General features: G+C 39.7%; 1 protein-coding gene across 2 annotated transcripts in view; it reads right to left on the bottom strand.

Moving 5' to 3' along the window:
• Nucleotides 1-6547: 6547 nt before the first annotated feature.
• Miga (mitoguardin) overlaps nucleotides 6548-19744 on the bottom strand; it is a 588191-nt gene continuing 574994 nt past the window's right edge. For both annotated transcript variants that reach the window (XM_076174523.1, XM_076174524.1), the window contains 2 exons: nucleotides 12753-12923; nucleotides 6548-9366 (listed from right to left, as the gene is read on the bottom strand). In XM_076174523.1, the coding sequence (XP_076030638.1) occupies nucleotides 9199-9366; nucleotides 12753-12923 (339 nt within the window). In that variant the 3' untranslated portion in view covers nucleotides 6548-9198. The remainder of the gene's footprint in view (nucleotides 9367-12752; nucleotides 12924-19744) is intronic.

The raw sequence follows: 19744 nt of genomic DNA, 5'->3' as shown, positions 1-19744 counted from the left end.
CCTATACTGGGAAAATTGGGATAAAAACTTCACCTCAACTATGGGTCTATGGGTACACAGGGAAAAATGACAATGGCTATAGTAGAAGCAATGAAGTAAAAGCTAGAAAATCATTGTGCCCATGCCACATTCACCATGTTAGCATACAATTATGCACACAGGCCTTTTCTTGTAAAGGATGTAGTTATTGCAGTTATTAACTTTGTCAATGTAGTTACAGGGACCAATGATGGGTACTTGTACACTGTGGTCCTGTGGGATGAATGACAAAGAGAGCTATCTCCTTGCTGTTTATCCTCAAAACCTGACACCCTTATCTTAAACCCTAAGGGTCTGGCACTCAGTTTTTATATCAGGTCCTGGATCTCTAATAATTTAAAAATATTTTTCCACCACTTTTTAACATAAGGATATCTAAAAGCTGGTGAATGCTTCCATCCTGCTCCCCCTCTTTCTACTTACAAAAAACAGACCCACAGTAGTATACCATACCAATACCAAAGGCTTTTTCCTCCTTACACAGGGGGGTAGCCAAAAAGAAAAAGGTACAGAAACCACTCCCAACCATTCCACTCCCTACACATTCCACTCCCCTCCACCCTCCTCCCTCCCTCTTATCTTGGCACCTCCTGGATGACGGGTCATCCCTGCATCCTGTCCACTGCCCTGGGTCAGAAGCAGTGTCACAAGACACAGCACATCCACAGCAAGGCCGCTTCATAAATTCGGCAACCCACCCTCTCCGTCCCCTCATGCAGAAAAGGAGAAGACAGGGAGAAATTCCTTCGGGCTGCATCAAATTTTTTCTCATACATACTTTCTCACCCCACATCCCCCACCCACTCCCCCTCATGCATCACAGCATCATCTATACACAACCCTTCTCCATTCACCCCTGTCTTCTGTCTTTCCTCAACAGACAATCCTCTCTTTTGTAATGTCCCTTTCACCCTATCCATCCATCTCATCCAAGGATGCCCCCTCATATTCACTCCTTCCACCTCTGCCTTCCACACCTCTTTTACTAATCTTTCTTCACTCATTCTTTCCATGTGTCCAAACCATCCTAATACTCTTTCATCAACCCTATCTCCCAGCTCCCTTTCCACCCCTGTTCCACTCCTCACCTCCTCATTTCTCACTCTATCTAGCCTAGTAACCCCTATCATACTTCTCAGACATTTCATCTCAAACACATTCAAACTCCTCTCTTCCTCTCTTATGTTCCATGTTTCTGCCCTGTACAGTGCTGTTGGCACAATCACTCCTTCATATAACCTCCTCTTAGCATCCATTCCCAGATGTCTATTTCTCATTACACTTTTTAATCCACCAAGGCATTTACTCGCTTTTCTCAATCTACATTCTACCTCCACCCCCACTCCTCCCTTTCCTGCCACATTCACCCCTAAGTATCTAAAATTATCCACTTCCTCCAGTCTCTCACCCTTTATGCTCACTTCCAGCCTGCTGTCACTCTCTCCCCTTGTACATCTCATCACCTTACTTTTGCCCACATTTATCTTCAGCTTCCTTCTTTCACACAACTTCTCAAACTCTGTAGTACAAATACAATACAGATAACTGTTCTGCATTTCTTCCAAAGAGATTTGGTAGGGTCCATGATCTGTTGCTGGCAACAGTAAGTGAAAATAAGGACAATGGTTATTAACATGATGATATGGTTTATAGATTTCTCTTAGGCTATAGACAGGAAATTTGATCAAATTGAGAGCCTGAAGTCTCTCTTCCCTTTCACCATGGTGAATCACTTTTTAGGTTTTTGTTCTAATGGCAGCTGATTTCATTCAGGTGAAGGACAGACTGAAAACAAAATAGTCTTGAATTTGTCCCAAATCCATCACTTGGCTGAATAAAAATGACTGGCATAAGAAAATCCTGAATAATGTGTCATTATTTATAAGGTTAACTGTACACATGAAATTGTTTGTCCCTAACATGTAGCGAAAAGAACAATGATAAGAAATAATTACAATATTAATAATCTATCTATATACCAAAAGGCACCCCACATTTTAAGCGAGGTAGCCAGCTAAGGCATGCACCCACCCTCCATTCATTCCACACTCATTTTTTTCCATTTACAAAAATCTCTTAGCTGCTTGTGGATGAAGGGCCATCCCTGCTCCTTGCCAACTGCCTGGGTCAGAAAAAATGGAAAAAGAAGAGGATAAAGAAGACCAATAATAATGATAATAATAATAATAACTGGTTTCAAATTTCATTGACTGGAACCCATTGTACCTGGAGATGGTCACTGGGCCCTCCCATAGATCTTTCAGGGAAGAAACTTTAGAATGTTGTCTGTGTTGTATTAGTGTAAGACTGTTTTTATATCACCAGCTGAAAGTAGAAAGAGGGGAGCAGTCCCTGGTTATAAGCTCTCCTTATGTGAGAAGGTGATGGAAATACAGTGGAAGTTGATAGAGAGATCTTAAGTCTGGTTTGGAGACAGTGCCAGTGATGAGATTAATGAATTTTGAAAACACATGGCATTGGGGCGATTCTTTCTCCTGTCCATCTTGCAGGACCACCAGTATCAGGTACATGTCATAGGCCCCTAACAACAACAATAATAACATCAACAAATGTTGCCTAGAGTTTCATTGACAAGAAAAGGAAACACATAGCTCAGTGGTAGCCAGCACTATTCTTCAGGTCTTAAAAAATCTTTGAATTATTGTCTGTGTTGTACTCACTATGTCACTGGCTAGGAAAGGAAGGAGGAAGATAAAAAGGACATGGCAGGGGAGGGAGGGGGAGGAGGAGGGGAGCCACTTCCAGTTATCAACTTATGAGGAGCTGGAGGGGAAATTAATTGAAATTGATTAAGAAAGGTCTTGGATGAGGTCTGGAGACAAAGGATTACAAAGGCGGATCATGCTAACAGGAGACCTTTTGGTCTATAACTAGGTCGGATGCAAAAAAAATATATAATAATGATAAATAAATAAAAAGATAAATAAAAATTACAATAATATAAATAGTAATAAATAAAATAAATAAATGCATATAGTTAAATAATAAACAGGTAAATAGTAAATAATAATGAGCTGACAGATAAATAATTATAAATGAAAATCAAGCAAATAATAAACAAACAGACAAATAATAACAAACAAATAAACAAATGATATAAAATAAATGGCAGTCATTATAGCATCTTGCTTAGATGTTTATCTAAATGAATCTTAAGGCTTCAAACTGAACTACATTGCACTGCCTCTGCAGGAAGTTTATTCCATTCATTAACTACACAGTTGGTGAAATTGTTTCTACCCACTTCCAAATTAGATCTATTTCCTGACAGTTTGAGGCCATTATTTCTTGTCGGATTCTCATTCAGTGTAAAAATTTTGTCACTTTTGATGTTGTCAAACCCCTTTAGAATCTTAAAGACCTGTATTAAGTCTATGCTTTTTTAGGGAAAACAGATTCATATGTTTTAGTCAATTTTTGTATGATTTATTTTTTATATTTGGAATCAGTTTTGTAGCTCGCCATTGTACTTTTTCCAATCTGTCAATGTCTTTAATGAGATTTGGTGACCATACAGAAACAACATATTCCAAATGTGGATGAACTAATGATTTATATATCATGTTAATGAGAGATGAGCTTTTTAAGTTAAAAGATCGCGTAACAGTCCTGGAACCTTATTTGCTTTCTCAGAGGCTAAAATACATTGCTTAGATGATTAGAGATTGTTACTGATAATTGCGCTGATATCCTTTTCATTATTCACTTTTGTTAACGAATTTCCAAATAACTTGTAATTGTACTTATTGTTATTTTTACCTATGTTAGCCTTGCATTTACTTGTGTTAAATTTCATTAGCCACTTTTCAGACCATTGCTGTAATTTATCTAAATGTTCTTGAATATCTAACTGATTTAAGTGATCATTTGCCATTCCACACAATTTTGTATCATCAGCAAATTTGGAGACAATAGATTTTAGTCTGTGGTCTATATCATATATACTATGAATTGAATTGGCCCAAGAACAGAATCCTGAGGAACTCCACTCATAATATTTTTCCATCTAGAAGTTTTGCCATTTAAAACAACTCTCTACTTTTGATCATTTAACCAATTTCTAGTCCAACTTATAGGCTACCACTTACTTTGTATGAAGCTAGTAATTAGTCTTTCATGGGGGATGGTATCAAAAGCTTTTGCAAAGTCTAGATATATTAAATCTATATTGTTTCTTTTGTTATAATTTGAGATGACTGTGTTGTAGAATTTGAGTAAGTTAGTCATGCAAGAACGTTTCCGTCTGAATCCATGCTGGCTATCATTTATCAAACAGTTACTTTCTACATGGTGTTCGATTGCATCTCTGATGATAGTTTCTATAATTTTTCCTACAATTGAAGTCAATCTCATTTTTTATTTCCTTTAAGATTCTTGGATGCCAACCATCAGGCCCTGGTATTTTATTAATTTTGAGCTTCTTTATACATCTTTTAATTTTTTCTTTTGTTATATTTACCAAAGTAAGTTCATCCCAGATTTTTCATAGGTTTTATTAGTTCACTTTGAGCTAAAATAGTTGTTTAAAATATCACACATTCCTTCATTTAAATACTCAAGTTGACTGTCAGCAGATAATAGTGGGCCAATGTGATTCCTAATAACCTTTTTGTCTCTAATGTGACGATAGAATTCTTTGGGATTCTCTTTGGATTTATCAGCAATATTCATTTCCTATTGTTGTTTTTGTTTTTTATTGTCATTTTCAAATCTCTCTATATTATTACATAACTTTGATAGTCATTAGGTGCACCCAAGCACTTATATTTCTTATAAGCCTGTCTCTTTTTTGCAATAATTTTTTCAGTTTCTTTGTCAAGCCATTTTGGGCAAGCCTGATTTGGGGGGTGTCTGTCCTTAAATGGGATGCAAGTGTGAATCATCTTAGTAAGTGTATTTTGAAACATTTCCCACATCTAATCTATAGATCTTTCGCTTAATTTTGCCTCCCAATCTGTAAGCTTAAGCTCCTGACATAGTCCTATGAACTGAGCTTTACTAAAATCAGGTATTTTAGATACACAAGTATCTAAAATCATTTAGCAGTTTGAATCTAAGTTGTGATTGCTATTAGCAATAGTTTCACCAACTTCTACATTATCATACTTTCATGGCTAGTCATCAATAGATCGAGTAAGTTTCCATGTCTTGTGGGCTCTTTTACTTGCTGAACTAAGTATTTGTCACAAAGAAAATCTATCATGCGACTACCTATATATCCATGTTCAAGGGTCATCCAATCAATGTCAGTAAAATTGAAATCACCCATTATCAATAAGTCCTGGTTGCAGAAACTAGACATTTCTTGAAACAACAGTTTGTCGTCTGCTAATGATAATGTTTTTGGCCTATATATTACACCTACATTCATTTTTTGTCCATTTGTTTGAATTAATTCTACCCACAAACTATCATATGCATCCTGTTTTATTTTCTCTAAAACACAGGCAGGGACATTGCTTTTAATGTACCAGTCCTCCATGGCTGCCTCACTAGATAAATTTTAGGGTGTTTATGGATTTTGAAGATGGTTGGCATGGAGAAATTCTCTCCAACATCCATTTTGCAGGACCACCAATTAGAGGGTACCCACTGTTAATCCTTTTTTATACAATACTATATCATGTTGCAAGGTTTGAATTTTTTTTAATTAGATTTTGTGATGCACATTATTATCTCTTAAGCTTATCCCCTTCTGTACCATGATGCAGCGTATAGATTTTGTTACAATGTGATTAACATGGTTTACTATGGGAAAGCATGGTCACCTGCAGTGGCGGCTCAAAGCAGTATGAAATGGGGGACTGCGAACATATATGATACAATGTCAACATGCACAACATTCCAAAAGGTTACAGCTATTGTATCTCTAGAAACACAGCATGGGAAATATTGTGTGTGTTAACATGGTTGTATATACTTGCAGTCCTTCATTTTATATTACCATGAGCCATTGCTAGTGACAAGACACCTGGTTCATAATGAGACCAGCTGCTGAATAAATTAAATATATACATAAATAGGATATATAAATATACATACATATACCAAAAGGTCCTCACCCACAAAGTAGGGTGATCCAGCCAAGACATACACCCACCCTTCACCCATCCCACACCCACCCATTTGTTGTCCCTTTTATTTTAGCTCCTAGTGAATGAAGGATCATCCCTGTCTCCAGCCTATTGCCTGGGTCAGAAGCTATGCAGCAATGGATACATTAATAAATATATATACATATATAAAAGGCATTACCTTAAATCAATTAGGTGTTTATTTTATAACACAGTTAGCAAAGTTGTTTTCACCCTCTTATGAACCCTGACAGCCTAAGCCTATTGTTTCATTGTGTTTGTATTTAGCTTGGTAATACTTTTAACTCTAATTCTATTACTTCTCTTAATATATATATATATATATATATATATATATATATATATATATATATATATATATATATATATATATATATATATATATATATATATATATATACATATTGAAAGTTTGTGTCAGGTATCACCTGAGTCCATTTTCTGACACTGAATTCCATATATTTCATATCAGTTTAGTACCTCTTCAATATATCCTAATTTGTCCTTATCCTGAATGAGATCAAGAGGACATTTGGAAACAACAAATGTGGACGGACTAATGTGATTTATTGTATATCAACATGGGGTGTTTTTCTTGGCTGATTTAAATGACCTACTGGTAACTAGAATACAGGGAGTCTTTGAGTCACAATGGAGTTCTGCTCCTATGCAATATCACAAATTGAATTTTGGCACAAGTCAGAACCAGCCAAAGTGAGCCCTTTCCATGATGACTGCTTTCCTCTTCTTTGAAGTACTGCCATCAAAAGAGTCTGTCTTATGCTTGGGAACCATAATGAAAGGTAAAAGGTTTCCAAAACAGCAACACAAACAAGAGAGTGAATGATAAGTAGTAATCTTAAACGATGCATAACCGAGACTGACCAACACTTCCTTGCTCGATCCAATGTCATATGACAATGCATTATTCTGACATGCTCACCAACTAGTTTTTTGTATTATTAGAAAAAAATCAGGAAAGAGGAATGTAAAGGGACAAGCACTACCAGCATCATAACCACAAAATGGTGTAAGTTGAGACCATCATAAACCGAGGATTCCCTCTAGATATACAAGATCCCACCACTCCCAAATGTTTGATATTCATCAAAAATTCTACACAGTGCACCAAAGTATTGATGGGGTTAATCATGAAAGGATAGACTAAAACATGTGCCGCTGTATCAGTGACTTACAGTACTACCTCTCATTAATGGACTAAAAGGGGGGTAACAATGTCCGTTGATGTGAATAATCCATTGATTTGGAGTGGTTTTTGGGTGGCATAGTGATTGCACAGCACTAAACAACAGCACCAAAAACACAGTTAAAACACCGCAAACACAGCTAATTAACGTCCATTAATGAGAGGTCAATCTGTACAGACACATGGACCAAATGACATTAAATATATTCCATCATGACTGCAAGGACCAAAGATGGGTATCTGCTAAAGGTGGTTCTGCAAGAAGGATGTCAGCAGAGGTGGAATGCTGGCAGAAGTCATGGAGTACTATTCTTGCACGTCTTCTTTATAGTACAGGTGGAAGTAACATTTGCTGTCACTTCTGGATTATGTTACACCTAGGTCTCTCAATCCAACACTTGCCAACTGCCACTTGTGTGGACATTTGGCCCTAGGGCATAAACCCACTTTGGGAATTGGCCCAGGACATAAATCACCATCAATACCTAAAGTGGTTTTATGTCCTGGGCCCAAACGTTTGCACAAGTGGTGGCTGGCAAGTGTTGGAATAAGAGATGTAAGTATATTCACCTTTATATAGATATGACAACACTTTACCTTTTTATATATAAGAGGTATGATATATAATAACAAGATATGAATATATCTGACCATGCAATACCTGATGTACTCATATCTCAAGCATTTAGAAAGTAGCACTACAACTCTGAACATCTCCATACTGCATATCTTCAAATTCTACCAATACCACACCTTCATTTCAAGGTGTTGTGATGAGGGACTGGTATTTGGTCTCTAGACTGGGTCTATAACTCTGTCAATTCTGACTAACTCTCCTGTACTTTTTCACATAAAAGAACTCATAATTGGTGAATGCTCCCCTCCTTCACCTCTTGATCCTACTAGCCAGTGATATAGGAAAAGAACTATACTAATACAACACAGAGAGTAATCCCTAAGGACTATTGCTGGCTACTGTGGGGGTGTGGATTTATAGCCAACAAAAATTGAGGCACCAATCATTATTACCATTATCATAATTGCACCAAAAAATGTGTTAAATATACAGGATTGTGTTTGTACATTGTGAAATATTTGTACAAATCTAATTTGTGTGATACATAGGAAGATTATTGAACACTGAATCACACAATACTCTTGATGGTGAAGGCATTCTGCTGTACAAGGTCATGTACATATGATCCTATGTGACTAACATACGGCAAATGTGAATCACTGGTATGGTGTGCGCACTCTGCTGGCAGAAATCTGAACTCACGGCCTTGTTTCTTTGGGTTGATCACATGTTAGGAACATCCATGGATGTACCAAAAAAGTTTAAAGTAACAGCTTAAAAGCTACAGTAACAACATTTTACATGCTAAGTAACCTGAACATCAACATTACATGAATCTTGAGCCACATTTCCTTTTTCACAAATGCAGTAACAAAATACAGTGAGAAGCTACAGGTCCACACACTGCAATATATTTTATTACTACTGCATACTATCATACTTTGTACACCACACTGCTCCTATCCTGTCCACATCCATAATGTTTCAGTAGGACAGTGGCCCCACAGTGCCAACACTAGTGGTACTCAGTGTTACATGAATATTTCATGCATTACTGCCACAAGTGTGTAACCCTCCTTGACTGTGATAGTCCCACATGACACTTAGCAAGTGACCCTTTATGTACAGATTTGCATCTATCATGACACTTTCCACATACTGTTTATATTTACACTTTACATAACTCCTTTTGGCAGTAACCCAACATGACAACATGTTTATATACTATACAGTAATTTATTGTGATAATAGGCACCCCCTTAGGAAGGTGAAGAAGGTGGGGAAGGTGCAGATGGTGCCAGTCGTTGAGAAATGATCTCGAAGCGTTGGCGTGTTAGTTGGAGAATGTCTTCAGATAGATCCTCTACACAGGAATATCGCACTGCCGTAAAGCTGAACATTTCCTGCATTAGGCCCAGGATCTGATCCTGCAAGAAGAAAGAAATTTTTTAAAAAGGGCTTTTAAAAAAGAAGAGGAAGAATGAGAAGAGCAAGAAGTGAGGAAGAAGTGTAAAATCTATATTCTGCTTTTGTTTTCCACCAAATAATTTCAGTTAGTTTCTGATTTTCCCTTTTGATTTTATGTCTGATTTTCCATTTACTTTCTACAATTTTTACTTTATGTTTTTACTTCATATTCTATCTACCTATATATCAAGGTAAGGGAGGTAGCTAAGTCAGCAGCATGTACCTATTCCCACTCATTTCACTCCCCTTCACCACCCCTTCCACCCAACCCATCTAAGCTCCTCATGGATGACGGGTCATCCCTGCATCCACCTACCCAACTGCCCTGGGTTAAACACAATGTGGCAAGACACAGTGCATCCACAGCAAGGCCACTTCAATTAGTCGGCAATCCCCATCTCTGTCCCCTCATGCAGAAAAAGAGAAGACAAGGAGATATCCCTTTAGGCTGCATCAAAATATCATTCACACATAAGTACCCTCAACACCCCATCCCCCATCCCTCCCTCCCTTACATAACAGTATCATCCATACACATTCTCCACTCATCCCTATCTCCTGCCTTTTCCTTTCCTTGTTCAACAGACATTCCCCTCTTGCTCAATACCCCTTTCACCCCATTCATCCATCTCATCCTTGGTCATCCCCTCAAGTTCACTCGCTCCATCTCTGTCTTTCAAACCTCTTTTACTAATCTTTCTTCACTCATCCTTTAAATGTGTTCAAAACATCCCAATACTCTTTCATCAGCCCTATCTGCCATCACCTTTTCTGCTCCTGCTCTCCTCCTCATCTCCTCATTTCTCATTCTATCCAGCCTAGTAACCCCTACTATACTTCTCAGACATTTCATCTCAAACACATTTAAAATTTTCCTCTCTGCCTCTCTTAAATTCCAAGTCTCTGCCCCATACAATGCCATTGGTTCAATCATCCTTTCACACAATCTCCTCTTTGCATCCTTTTCCAGTTGCCTATTTCTCATAACACTTTTTAATCCCCCAAGGCATTTACTTGGTTCTCTCAGTCTACAATTTACCTCCACCTCCATTCCTGCCACATGTAACCCCAAATATCTAAAGATATTCACTTCCTCCAGCCTCTCTCCTTTTAGATTTACTTCCAACTCACTGCCATCCTCTACCCTTGTACATCTCATCACCTTGCTTTTACCCACATTTACCTTCAACTTTCTCCTATCACATACCTTTCCAAACTCCATCACTAACTCCCTTAATCCCTCCTCTGACCCTGCCACAAGTGCAGTGTCATCAGCAAACAACAACTGGCTCACCTCCCACTTTTCTCCATTTTCTTTAACAATCTCCAGTCCCCTGCCCATTACTCTCGCCTTTACCTCCTGCACCACCCCATCCATGTACACATTGTGGCATGACACATCCTTGACATAGTCCCACCTTTATTTCAAACCACTCGCTCTCTCCATTTCCTATTCTAACACAGGCTCTACTACTTTCGTAAAAAATTCTTGACTGCCTTTAATAGATTTCCCCCAATTTCATATTTCTGCAAAACCTCCCACAGTGCCTTCCTGTCTACCCTGTCATAAGCCTTTTCCAAATCCATAAAGGCCCAATTACTCTCTCTGTTCCTCTCCTAATCCTCATACTTCATATTACATACCAAAACCTTTTTTCCCTTTTATAAAGGGAGTGGATGAATCAAAGTATGCATCCACCTTACACCCATCCTGAAACCATCCAAAAAAAGTTTCACTGTTCCTCCTGTCTTAGCTTTTCATGAATAAAGAGTCATCCTTGTCTCTTGCCACACTGTTCAGGTCAGAAGCAATGCAACAAGACAAAGTACTTCCACAGAAGGGCGAGACAGCCAGAGTTAGTTTACCCCCATTGCTTCATTACATGGTGAACTCCCCTCCTTCATCAACTCAAGAAATATACTGAGCAGACTGGAAGAACTCCCTTTAGGATGTCATTTCCTCATCCATCTACAACCACACTCCATTCACACCTATCTTTTTTTTTTTTTTTTCCTGTTCAACATACAATCCTCTCGCATCTAATGTCCCCCCCATCCCATCTATCCACCCCACCCTTAGTTCCTCCCCTAAGTTTCCACCTATCCACTCTTGTTTTCCACATGTTTTGCTAGTCTTTATTCATTCTTTCCATAGGCCCAAACCATCTTGGTATTTTTTTATTAACCCTATCTGTCAGCTCTTTCTCCATCCCCACTCTCTGTCTCACCTCCACACTACTCACTTTATCCATACTTCTCACTCTTGTATGTTTTCCCATTTCCTCTTTGCAACCAATCTTTGTATGCCTGTTTTCCTTCTGCCACCACTGCCTTCACCTATCACACCATTTGCTGCTTCTCCTGTAAACTTTCATCCTCCTCATCCCACATACCATCCCTGCACACTTTAGCATTTCCTCCTTCAAACACCCATTCTTCCTCTACTTCTGCTTCTGTCCATCCCTCACCACATCCCACACTTCCCTCAGCCTCTCTCTTTCCTCCTCAATTAATCTGGTCAACCTCAGCATCCCCTCCCCCTCCACTCAACTACCCTCTCCACCAGATAATGATCTAGCAATCTGTCACCCTCTTCCCTGAGTAAATTGACATCCACAACTCTTCCAGTCCTCCTCTTGGGCATCACTACATGGTTCATTAAAACGTCCTCTTGATGAGCTTCCCACCCTTCATCCTGGCCCACATACATCTACGCTTGTCTCTCTTCTTAAACACTGCATTCACTACCTTTATTTCTCTTTCAGTACACATTTGTAATACCTACCTCTCTGCTGTAGTTCCTTCCTGCCACTCCATACATTCATACTACTCCATCTATCAGCTCATTTTCTACTTTACCATTAAGATTCCCCAACACCACTATATCTAAATTTCTCCTAAAACCCTCTACACACTCATTTAAGTAAATCCAAAACGTTTCCCTTTTCTCACAACCCATCCCAATTTCACCTTCGTCCACAGTCCTTGATGACACTTCTCTCTACTCCATCACACAGTTGCACAACTCATCACTTTCCAACAGTGCCACTTCTTCCCTTCCTCGCCCACTCGCCACTCGCAACTTCCAACTCACCCTTCCCTTTCAGTTTCATTTCACTCAACGCTAACACATCCATCTTTCTTTTCACAAACATGCTACCAATCTCTCCCCTTTTACACTCATCTGCACCACATCCACGCACATTTAATGACCTAATTACTAGGGTTCTGGTTGAAATCCTTCTCCTCATAACATATGAAGCTACTACTGCTTATGGTGTGTCTTTTCAAGTCTAATGAGATGACGCCTTGCATCAGATCCTGAAATGCAGCAACAGGAACTCACCTTGAAGAAGGCACAAAGCTCCTTGAGGTCGGCGTCAGGTCCAAGGAAACCCCAAGCGAGGACTGGCGAGAGGTGCTCAGACACGTCATAGAAATGAGCCACGAAGCCGTCCTGATAGCGAAGCATGCGACGCTTGGCCTTGAGGACACTCCATACGGCCGTCGCCAGTGCCTGTGGAGAGGTGAGTCGCACACATGATGCAAAAGACAAAGGACAAATGAGTTATTATGAAAGGTCTTGCAAGACTCGCGACGGCTCAAACGCGATGGGGTACTCTTCCCTTTTGTACAGAGACATAGGGACATTGAAGACAAAAGTCACAGCAAGACTTGAGGCCTATGAGCATGTTACCCACCTGTGAACACATGTAGACACACGCATGCACACACAATTAATCACTTTAACTGAAATGGGCTATAACGCCTTCGCTACCGAGGGGTTGCCATGGAGATTAATAGAATCGTCTGATGGCACCCAGAATAAGAGGGAAAGTGCCGTCCGATGCGGAAGCGGTTAAAGAGAAACAAAACACCCAAACTCTTTATGGACAATTGGGGTTCGCTTCAAATCGTGTTTAAGAGAAAGGGAAAGGGAATAAAATTTCCTTCCTCCCTCCTCCCCTAGGAACATACAATGGCAAATAGAACTTAAAAGAGTGAGTGAGAGAGAGAGAGAGCGACAAAGAGAAAAGAGGAGAGAGAGAGAGGGAGGGTCTGTGGAAACAGGAAAAAGATGGGAGAGTGAGAGAGGAAGGGAGGGAAAGAAGAGAAGTAGCAAGGGAAGAGAGGATGGAGTGAGGTAAAGGGGAATGAACGATATTGCGGAGAAAGCGATGAAATGAGCGAAGGATGAACGGAAAATAGAAAGGATGGAAAGGAAGGAAGAGGGAAGGAGGAGAACAAGGGAAGGAAGGAGTGAGGTAAGTGCGTAAGGAAAGGAGGAAGGGGAAGGAGGAAAAAAAAGGATGAAGGGAAGGTAGGGAGGCATCCTGAATATAGTCACACTTGCAGTAACTATCTACTGTAGACCGGACTGTTTTTATTCATGTGAGGATATGGAATGTGGGGGGGGGGTGTTCTGGGCTGAAGGCGGTCTCAATCAGTCTGAACTCTTTTCAGCCCAGCGTTCATCATTCTGGATAAAACTGTCTGGCGTCGGTCTGAACGAAATTTAGATGTATAGTCACTCAACAGTGAAACTGGACATTTTTGAAGACGAGACTTCAAGAGGGATTTTCAGTTGGTAGCCCTGAGGACCACCTGCCCCACAACACAACCCTGTGAACCAGGGATTCCGATTGGCTGCAATACGATTTTTTGTCAAGCATGTCAAAGGAGCGAGATAATTATAGAATACGAAGCACAAATGGCAAAGGAGTGAGGACGAGATGATAAACAGGAATGAAGAACAAAAGTCATATGTACGTGACTATTTATTTTCTAGAGGGTGAATATCAACATGGCTACAACTCTACAGGCTATGACTGAAATTAACTTTCAATGTGTTTTATGCATTTACTCCGCTGCCAGGCATCGGAAGGGTTGAACATTGATGGAAAACATATTGATTAGCTCTTTCGTTGCACAACTTGACTTACACCATTATTCAGGCTGCCACAAGTCAATCTTATTCAGCTAATGGGAAAACTCCACGGTGGCATATTTTTTCTTATACAGGGTGGCCCAAAAGCCATTGAGGAGTTTTGAATTTTAATAGCTTCTTTATTTTTGTATCTACAGTTATGGAATTTTAAGACACTATGAGGAATATTATGGAATTTTATTTGCACGAAGTTACAAAAAATGAAAAATTATTCATGTATGAAAAATTACTTCTTTTAAATGGCGTCCATTTTCAACTTCGCACATCCGTGCCCTTTCCAAAACATGCTCCATGACGGCTTCGAGGGTTTCCTGGTTGAATTCCCTGATTTCCCTCGTGATGTTCTCCTTCAACTGTTCCAGGGTTTAAGGTTTGAGATATCCCCGCAAGAAGAAGTCAGGGCTGGTCAAGTCTAAGGAACGCGATGGCCAGTTGACATCGCCGTAGACTCCAAAACATTGTCTCTCTTGCGGTATGAGCAGTTGTCCCATCTTACTGGAACCACGAATCTGGCCTCTTTTAAATCGCATGGGGCGCGTGGGATTTGTAGACAATTCTGGTGTTCTCGTTTAGTGTTCGTTTGGTGTGATGTTTGTTTTCTGTCTTTCTTACTGGCGTTGTTCTGGAGGTAGTATGACAGCCTTATGGAGAGTCATGGGAGTCAAGCCGATGTACGAGAACACGAGGTGCTATTTTTTTTTTTTTTAAGGATTTTGCTACATATTCTGGTCGCCCATAGGCGATTTTATTCAGCTGAGGGTTTCCCTTGCCTGATGAATTATGTTTAATTCCTTTTTAGGAAATGATAATGCGATTTCGCTCTTAGTTGTATCTACCAAGAGGATTCTGTTCGCTGTTGAACGCGATCCTGACTCTTCATGATTGTGGTCAGATTAATCAACTTTGTTGTGAGGGAGTTTCTTGTCTGCAGAAGCTTCGTTTTTGTAAATGAAGTATTCCAGGGAAATTTTTTCTTCAATCGCAATTTTACAAGTCTTTCTTTTTTAATTAAAAAGAGACACCAAATACTGTTTAGGCACGGTTCATAAGGAGTCTATGTCCACTTCTGTTTTGTGCCTTTTTCATATTTTTCTATATTTTTTCATGCAAATGTAGCATGTTCACCAAGGCGTTCTTCGATAATCTATTTTCGTCTCTGATGGCATAGTTCTGTATTCTGGGTGTACTCCTTTTTTAATTTTGTATTCATTTATCTTGTTCTATTTATTTTCTGTCGTTTATCTTTTTATTATCTTGTTTCTTCCATACTCAAACTGACTTAGAACCAATAGGAAAAGGACTCTTCTAAGGCCATTTCAAAACAGTATATACATATACCCAGAATAAAAATGCTGTTTACAATGAAGAGTCAGTTCAACTTTTTGTTTTGCTGTGATTTCTATTGTTAAACGGCTCTGTTTCAGGCTAAAATATAATTTACACGAATTTTTATCTAAATATTTTAGAATCAGATCTATAGTCGTCTCTTTGGAGCAGGATCTAGTGAAGTTTGATAAAACTTTTCAATTGCCATCTTGTTTATTCAGCCATCTTTCAGAAACTCAACATATTCCGTTTTTCTCCAGAAGAGCGAGGAACCAGCTCTTTCTTTCCAGCTCCTCTCGGAACATAACTTTGCCTTCGACCACGAAGAAGGAACTGTAGACTTCGAACTCCTTGACGTGTCCTGTTCTGCGTCGAAGTTCCCTCTTCGTCTTCAGCAGGAAGGCTCTGAGTTCGATCTCCGCGCGCCTTTTGCGGCTGGAGACGAAGCTCTTCCCTCGGGTGCACTGGGTCTTGAAGAAGTCCTTTCCTTCGCCGATCTCGTCGACCACGGCGTCTCCGAAGGCTGTCACGAAGTCGAGAAGAAGCAGTGCGTAGTTCAGTCTGTACATTTGCAAGTACGACAACTCAAGTCAGGAGGGGGACTTGCCGCAATGGTTGAAGTGTGAGAAAGTAAAATCCCATTTTGCACATAATGGTGTAGTCCTTTTATATATCGGTTAACTGTTGTCATATATATATATATATATATATATATATATATATACATATATATATATATATATATATGTATATATATATATATATATATATATATATATATATGTATATATATATATTTACACACACAATTGAATAGCTTCTCCGTCAAAATGCAAAAGTCATTGTGTCGTCTGCTATTTCGATTTTTTGTTCGTTTACTATATAATGCAGTCGAGCATTCCACTCTCCTCGACGCCCTGTAGAAGAGAAGTGAGGTGATGACGTAACGGCAAGTTAGCATAGCTGGCCATCAGTGTAGGCATTGACATAGACAAGAACATGGAGGCAGTCTCACAAGCACAAACGCATACACATAGACATGAACACAGGAAACGTACACATAAACAAAAACACATAGACATACAGACATAACCATGTGTGTGTGTGTGCTCGCGCGTGCGTGCGTGCGTGTGTGTGTGCGTGAGGGTACGTGTGTGACTGCGTGCGTGCGTGTGTGTTCATGCGCGTACGTGTGTGAGTGCGTGCGTGCGTGTGTGTGTGTGTGCGCATGTACGTGTGTGCGTGCGTGTATGAGTGTGTATGTGTGCGTGTGTGCGCGCATGTGTGATTCCGCTTGTTCTTGGATCACGTGTTGGACACGATCGACATACATTACCCCCCCCCCAATGAGAACTCAGAGCTCATATACCGTGTGTGTGAGTGTGTGTATAAGTGTGTGTATGTGTGTGTATGTGTGTATTCACCTTGGTCTTTGGATCACGTGTTGGACTCGTGACTGACAGCTATTTCCCTCCCGGAAGAGAGCTCAGAGCTCGTATGACCGATCTATGGGCAATGCTATGGCCTTATATGCACACACACACACCCAACTCTCCGCCCACGAGAGCTGGAGTAACGACTCGAAGCGCAGCGATACTGAAATATTTTCAGCCCTGGGCAGGATTCGAACCCGGACAACCGTAGTGATATTCGGGGACTCTACCAACCGCTCTACCGAGTCGTGTGAGTGTGTTTGTGATTTTTATATGTGTGTGTCTGTGTTATTTATGTGTGTGGATCAGGAGATTTACCCAGTTGTACCTACCTAGTTGCAGCATACAAAATAAGAGAGCTGTGCTCATGGGATCCCGTTTCTGATCACTACTCCATACAAGCTCCCCCCTCTACCCTCCATTTCTCCTCCTTCCTCTTCCTTCCCTCCTCTTCCTTTTTCCCTTCCTCCTCCTTCGTTACTCTATGTAATTCTTCTTATCCCTATAGTTGAACAGGTGGTGACTGTTGATCACGAGTTTAACACGTGATCCAAGTTCGTAGCGAATCACACACATACTGTTTTCTGTCTATAATATTCTGTTCATATCAAGGTTTAACAGTCATATCATGTTGAATCATACCTATACATCGTCATTTCCTCATCAGTGTGTTCGTGTTGGTCACTAAAAAGTGTATGTACTCCTCATATCCCAAGCTAATCCCATAAACCTGGGTGATTTAAATCCTTGCTGAGGGGTTTGTGAGTCTTGAATAAGAAAAAAAAAAAAAAAAAAAAAAAAACGAAATGAAATAAAGAAAAGCAGCAACATGTATATTTCTTTCGGTGCCGAGGGATATTTCCTCAGCTGAATAAAACTAATTGGTGACAGTCCTTATAATTGAAAATTAAATTGTGCAACGAAAGAGTTAATCAATATTTGTTTCATCAGTAAATTTAACTCTTCTAAAGACGCGCAGTAACCAAAATAAAGTAGAAAACAAAACGAAATTTGATTTAAATTGTTGGTTGCATAGTTGTGGCCATGTTGTTATATATCCGAAAAAATTTAACATATTTACAAGTTCTTCATTTCTGGGACTCGAACTCTTGCATGTGCGACTGTTTACAATAAAGACTCGATGAAATTAGGATTACATAGTGTACCAAACTAAGTGCCGTCGGGGGATAGGTCTAGTTCGTGAGCGATCCTTTTGTACGGTCAAATTCAGTACAATGGTAACGTTCTTGCTTTGTGGTAAGCAGTCGCACATGCAAGAGTTCGAATGCCGGTGGCGGAGCTTCTTAATCTATTTGTCGAAACTTCACACAATATATATCGGGAGGAGGCCGAGCTAATTGCAAGATCTGAGTCAACAGCTGTCACGTCCTTGACGTGAGTAGAATCCTGTCGTTGTGCTGTGTCACGCCCTTGTGTGAATAAAGTCTCTTGTTTGTAATTTTAAGGCATGCCTTGCGTGAATGTACGTTATCAAAATGTAAAATTTGTATATGTTAGATATACTTGACCTGTTTCATCACTGCTCAATACCAAGTCTGTTGGAGCGCGCCCTTTACGTATGATCGAAGGTAAAACGAAGCAGAAACGTCCCTGAAGATTTTCAAACTGCCTAGTTTGGATACGTTTGGCCATGTTTGAAACGTCGGCTCCCATTCGCTTAGTATAAAAGGACGGGGCTTAGGACGACCGAAAGAGAACACAGAAGTCAGAAGTCGGCAGAAGTCAACAGAAGTCATAGCAGAAAGAGAAGAAAAGAAAAGAAGTTGAAACCCAGGGCTATCCGAATCTACGTAGACTTTCTACATATCGTCGATTTACGACAACTCCGCTAAACAAGTCCTTTGGTCCATATCTATGGGCCTTCTCCAAAAAACGAAGTGTTCAAACCTTCGTTCTCAGAATTCATCAGACACCATCCAGATTGCTGCTTGACTACGAGCAACGCAACTCATCTTGTTTTTCTCCTATTAAGAAACATCATCAAATATCTATTTGATCCTGACTACCAGAAGCTTCACCTACCAGAAGAAACTACTAGAATCTGCCCCCTTCCAAAAGTTATCGTTCACCTCAAACCACCACTACCAGAAGCTGTCCCTACCAGAAGTTATCGTTCACCTCAAACCGACCCGTGATAGTTGCAAAGACTTGTCTACGCCATAATCAAGAATTAGTGTCGCCACCTAATCATACGTGATACAATCTTACGACTTCAACAATTTGGTAATATATTTTATATAACTTTTGCCATATGTAATATATTATTTTTCCATGTTCGTTTATATGTTTTGTTAGCGTAATAATCTATAATTTCAACGAAGAGTTTCAGTAAGCGAATATTCGGGTCCCGAAACTGCACACTAGGACAATGAACAGCCGTATGCTTAGAGGAAATGCGGTTGACTTTTGATTCAAAATTTTGGAGCCCTGGATCGTTCATTGTTTAATAATATAATCTTAATTATCCTGCCTGAACTCTGCCATTCCTCCAAACTGCGCAAGGCCTTATTTATTTATTTATTTTTTATATATCTTTCGTGTCACGACTAGCCTGACCCATAGGTGAGTCGTGACAACAGCGACAATGCCATTGCTGAGCTTTTGTTTTTC

The sequence above is a fragment of the Oratosquilla oratoria genome, chromosome 36, assembly GCF_046742065.1.
Source record: "Oratosquilla oratoria isolate Oo_2021 chromosome 36, ASM4674206v1, whole genome shotgun sequence".
NCBI classification, from domain to species: domain Eukaryota; kingdom Metazoa; phylum Arthropoda; class Malacostraca; order Stomatopoda; family Squillidae; genus Oratosquilla; species Oratosquilla oratoria.
The sequence above is the reverse complement of the archived record's forward strand: the minus strand, read 5'-3'. Positions and strand labels throughout refer to the sequence as shown.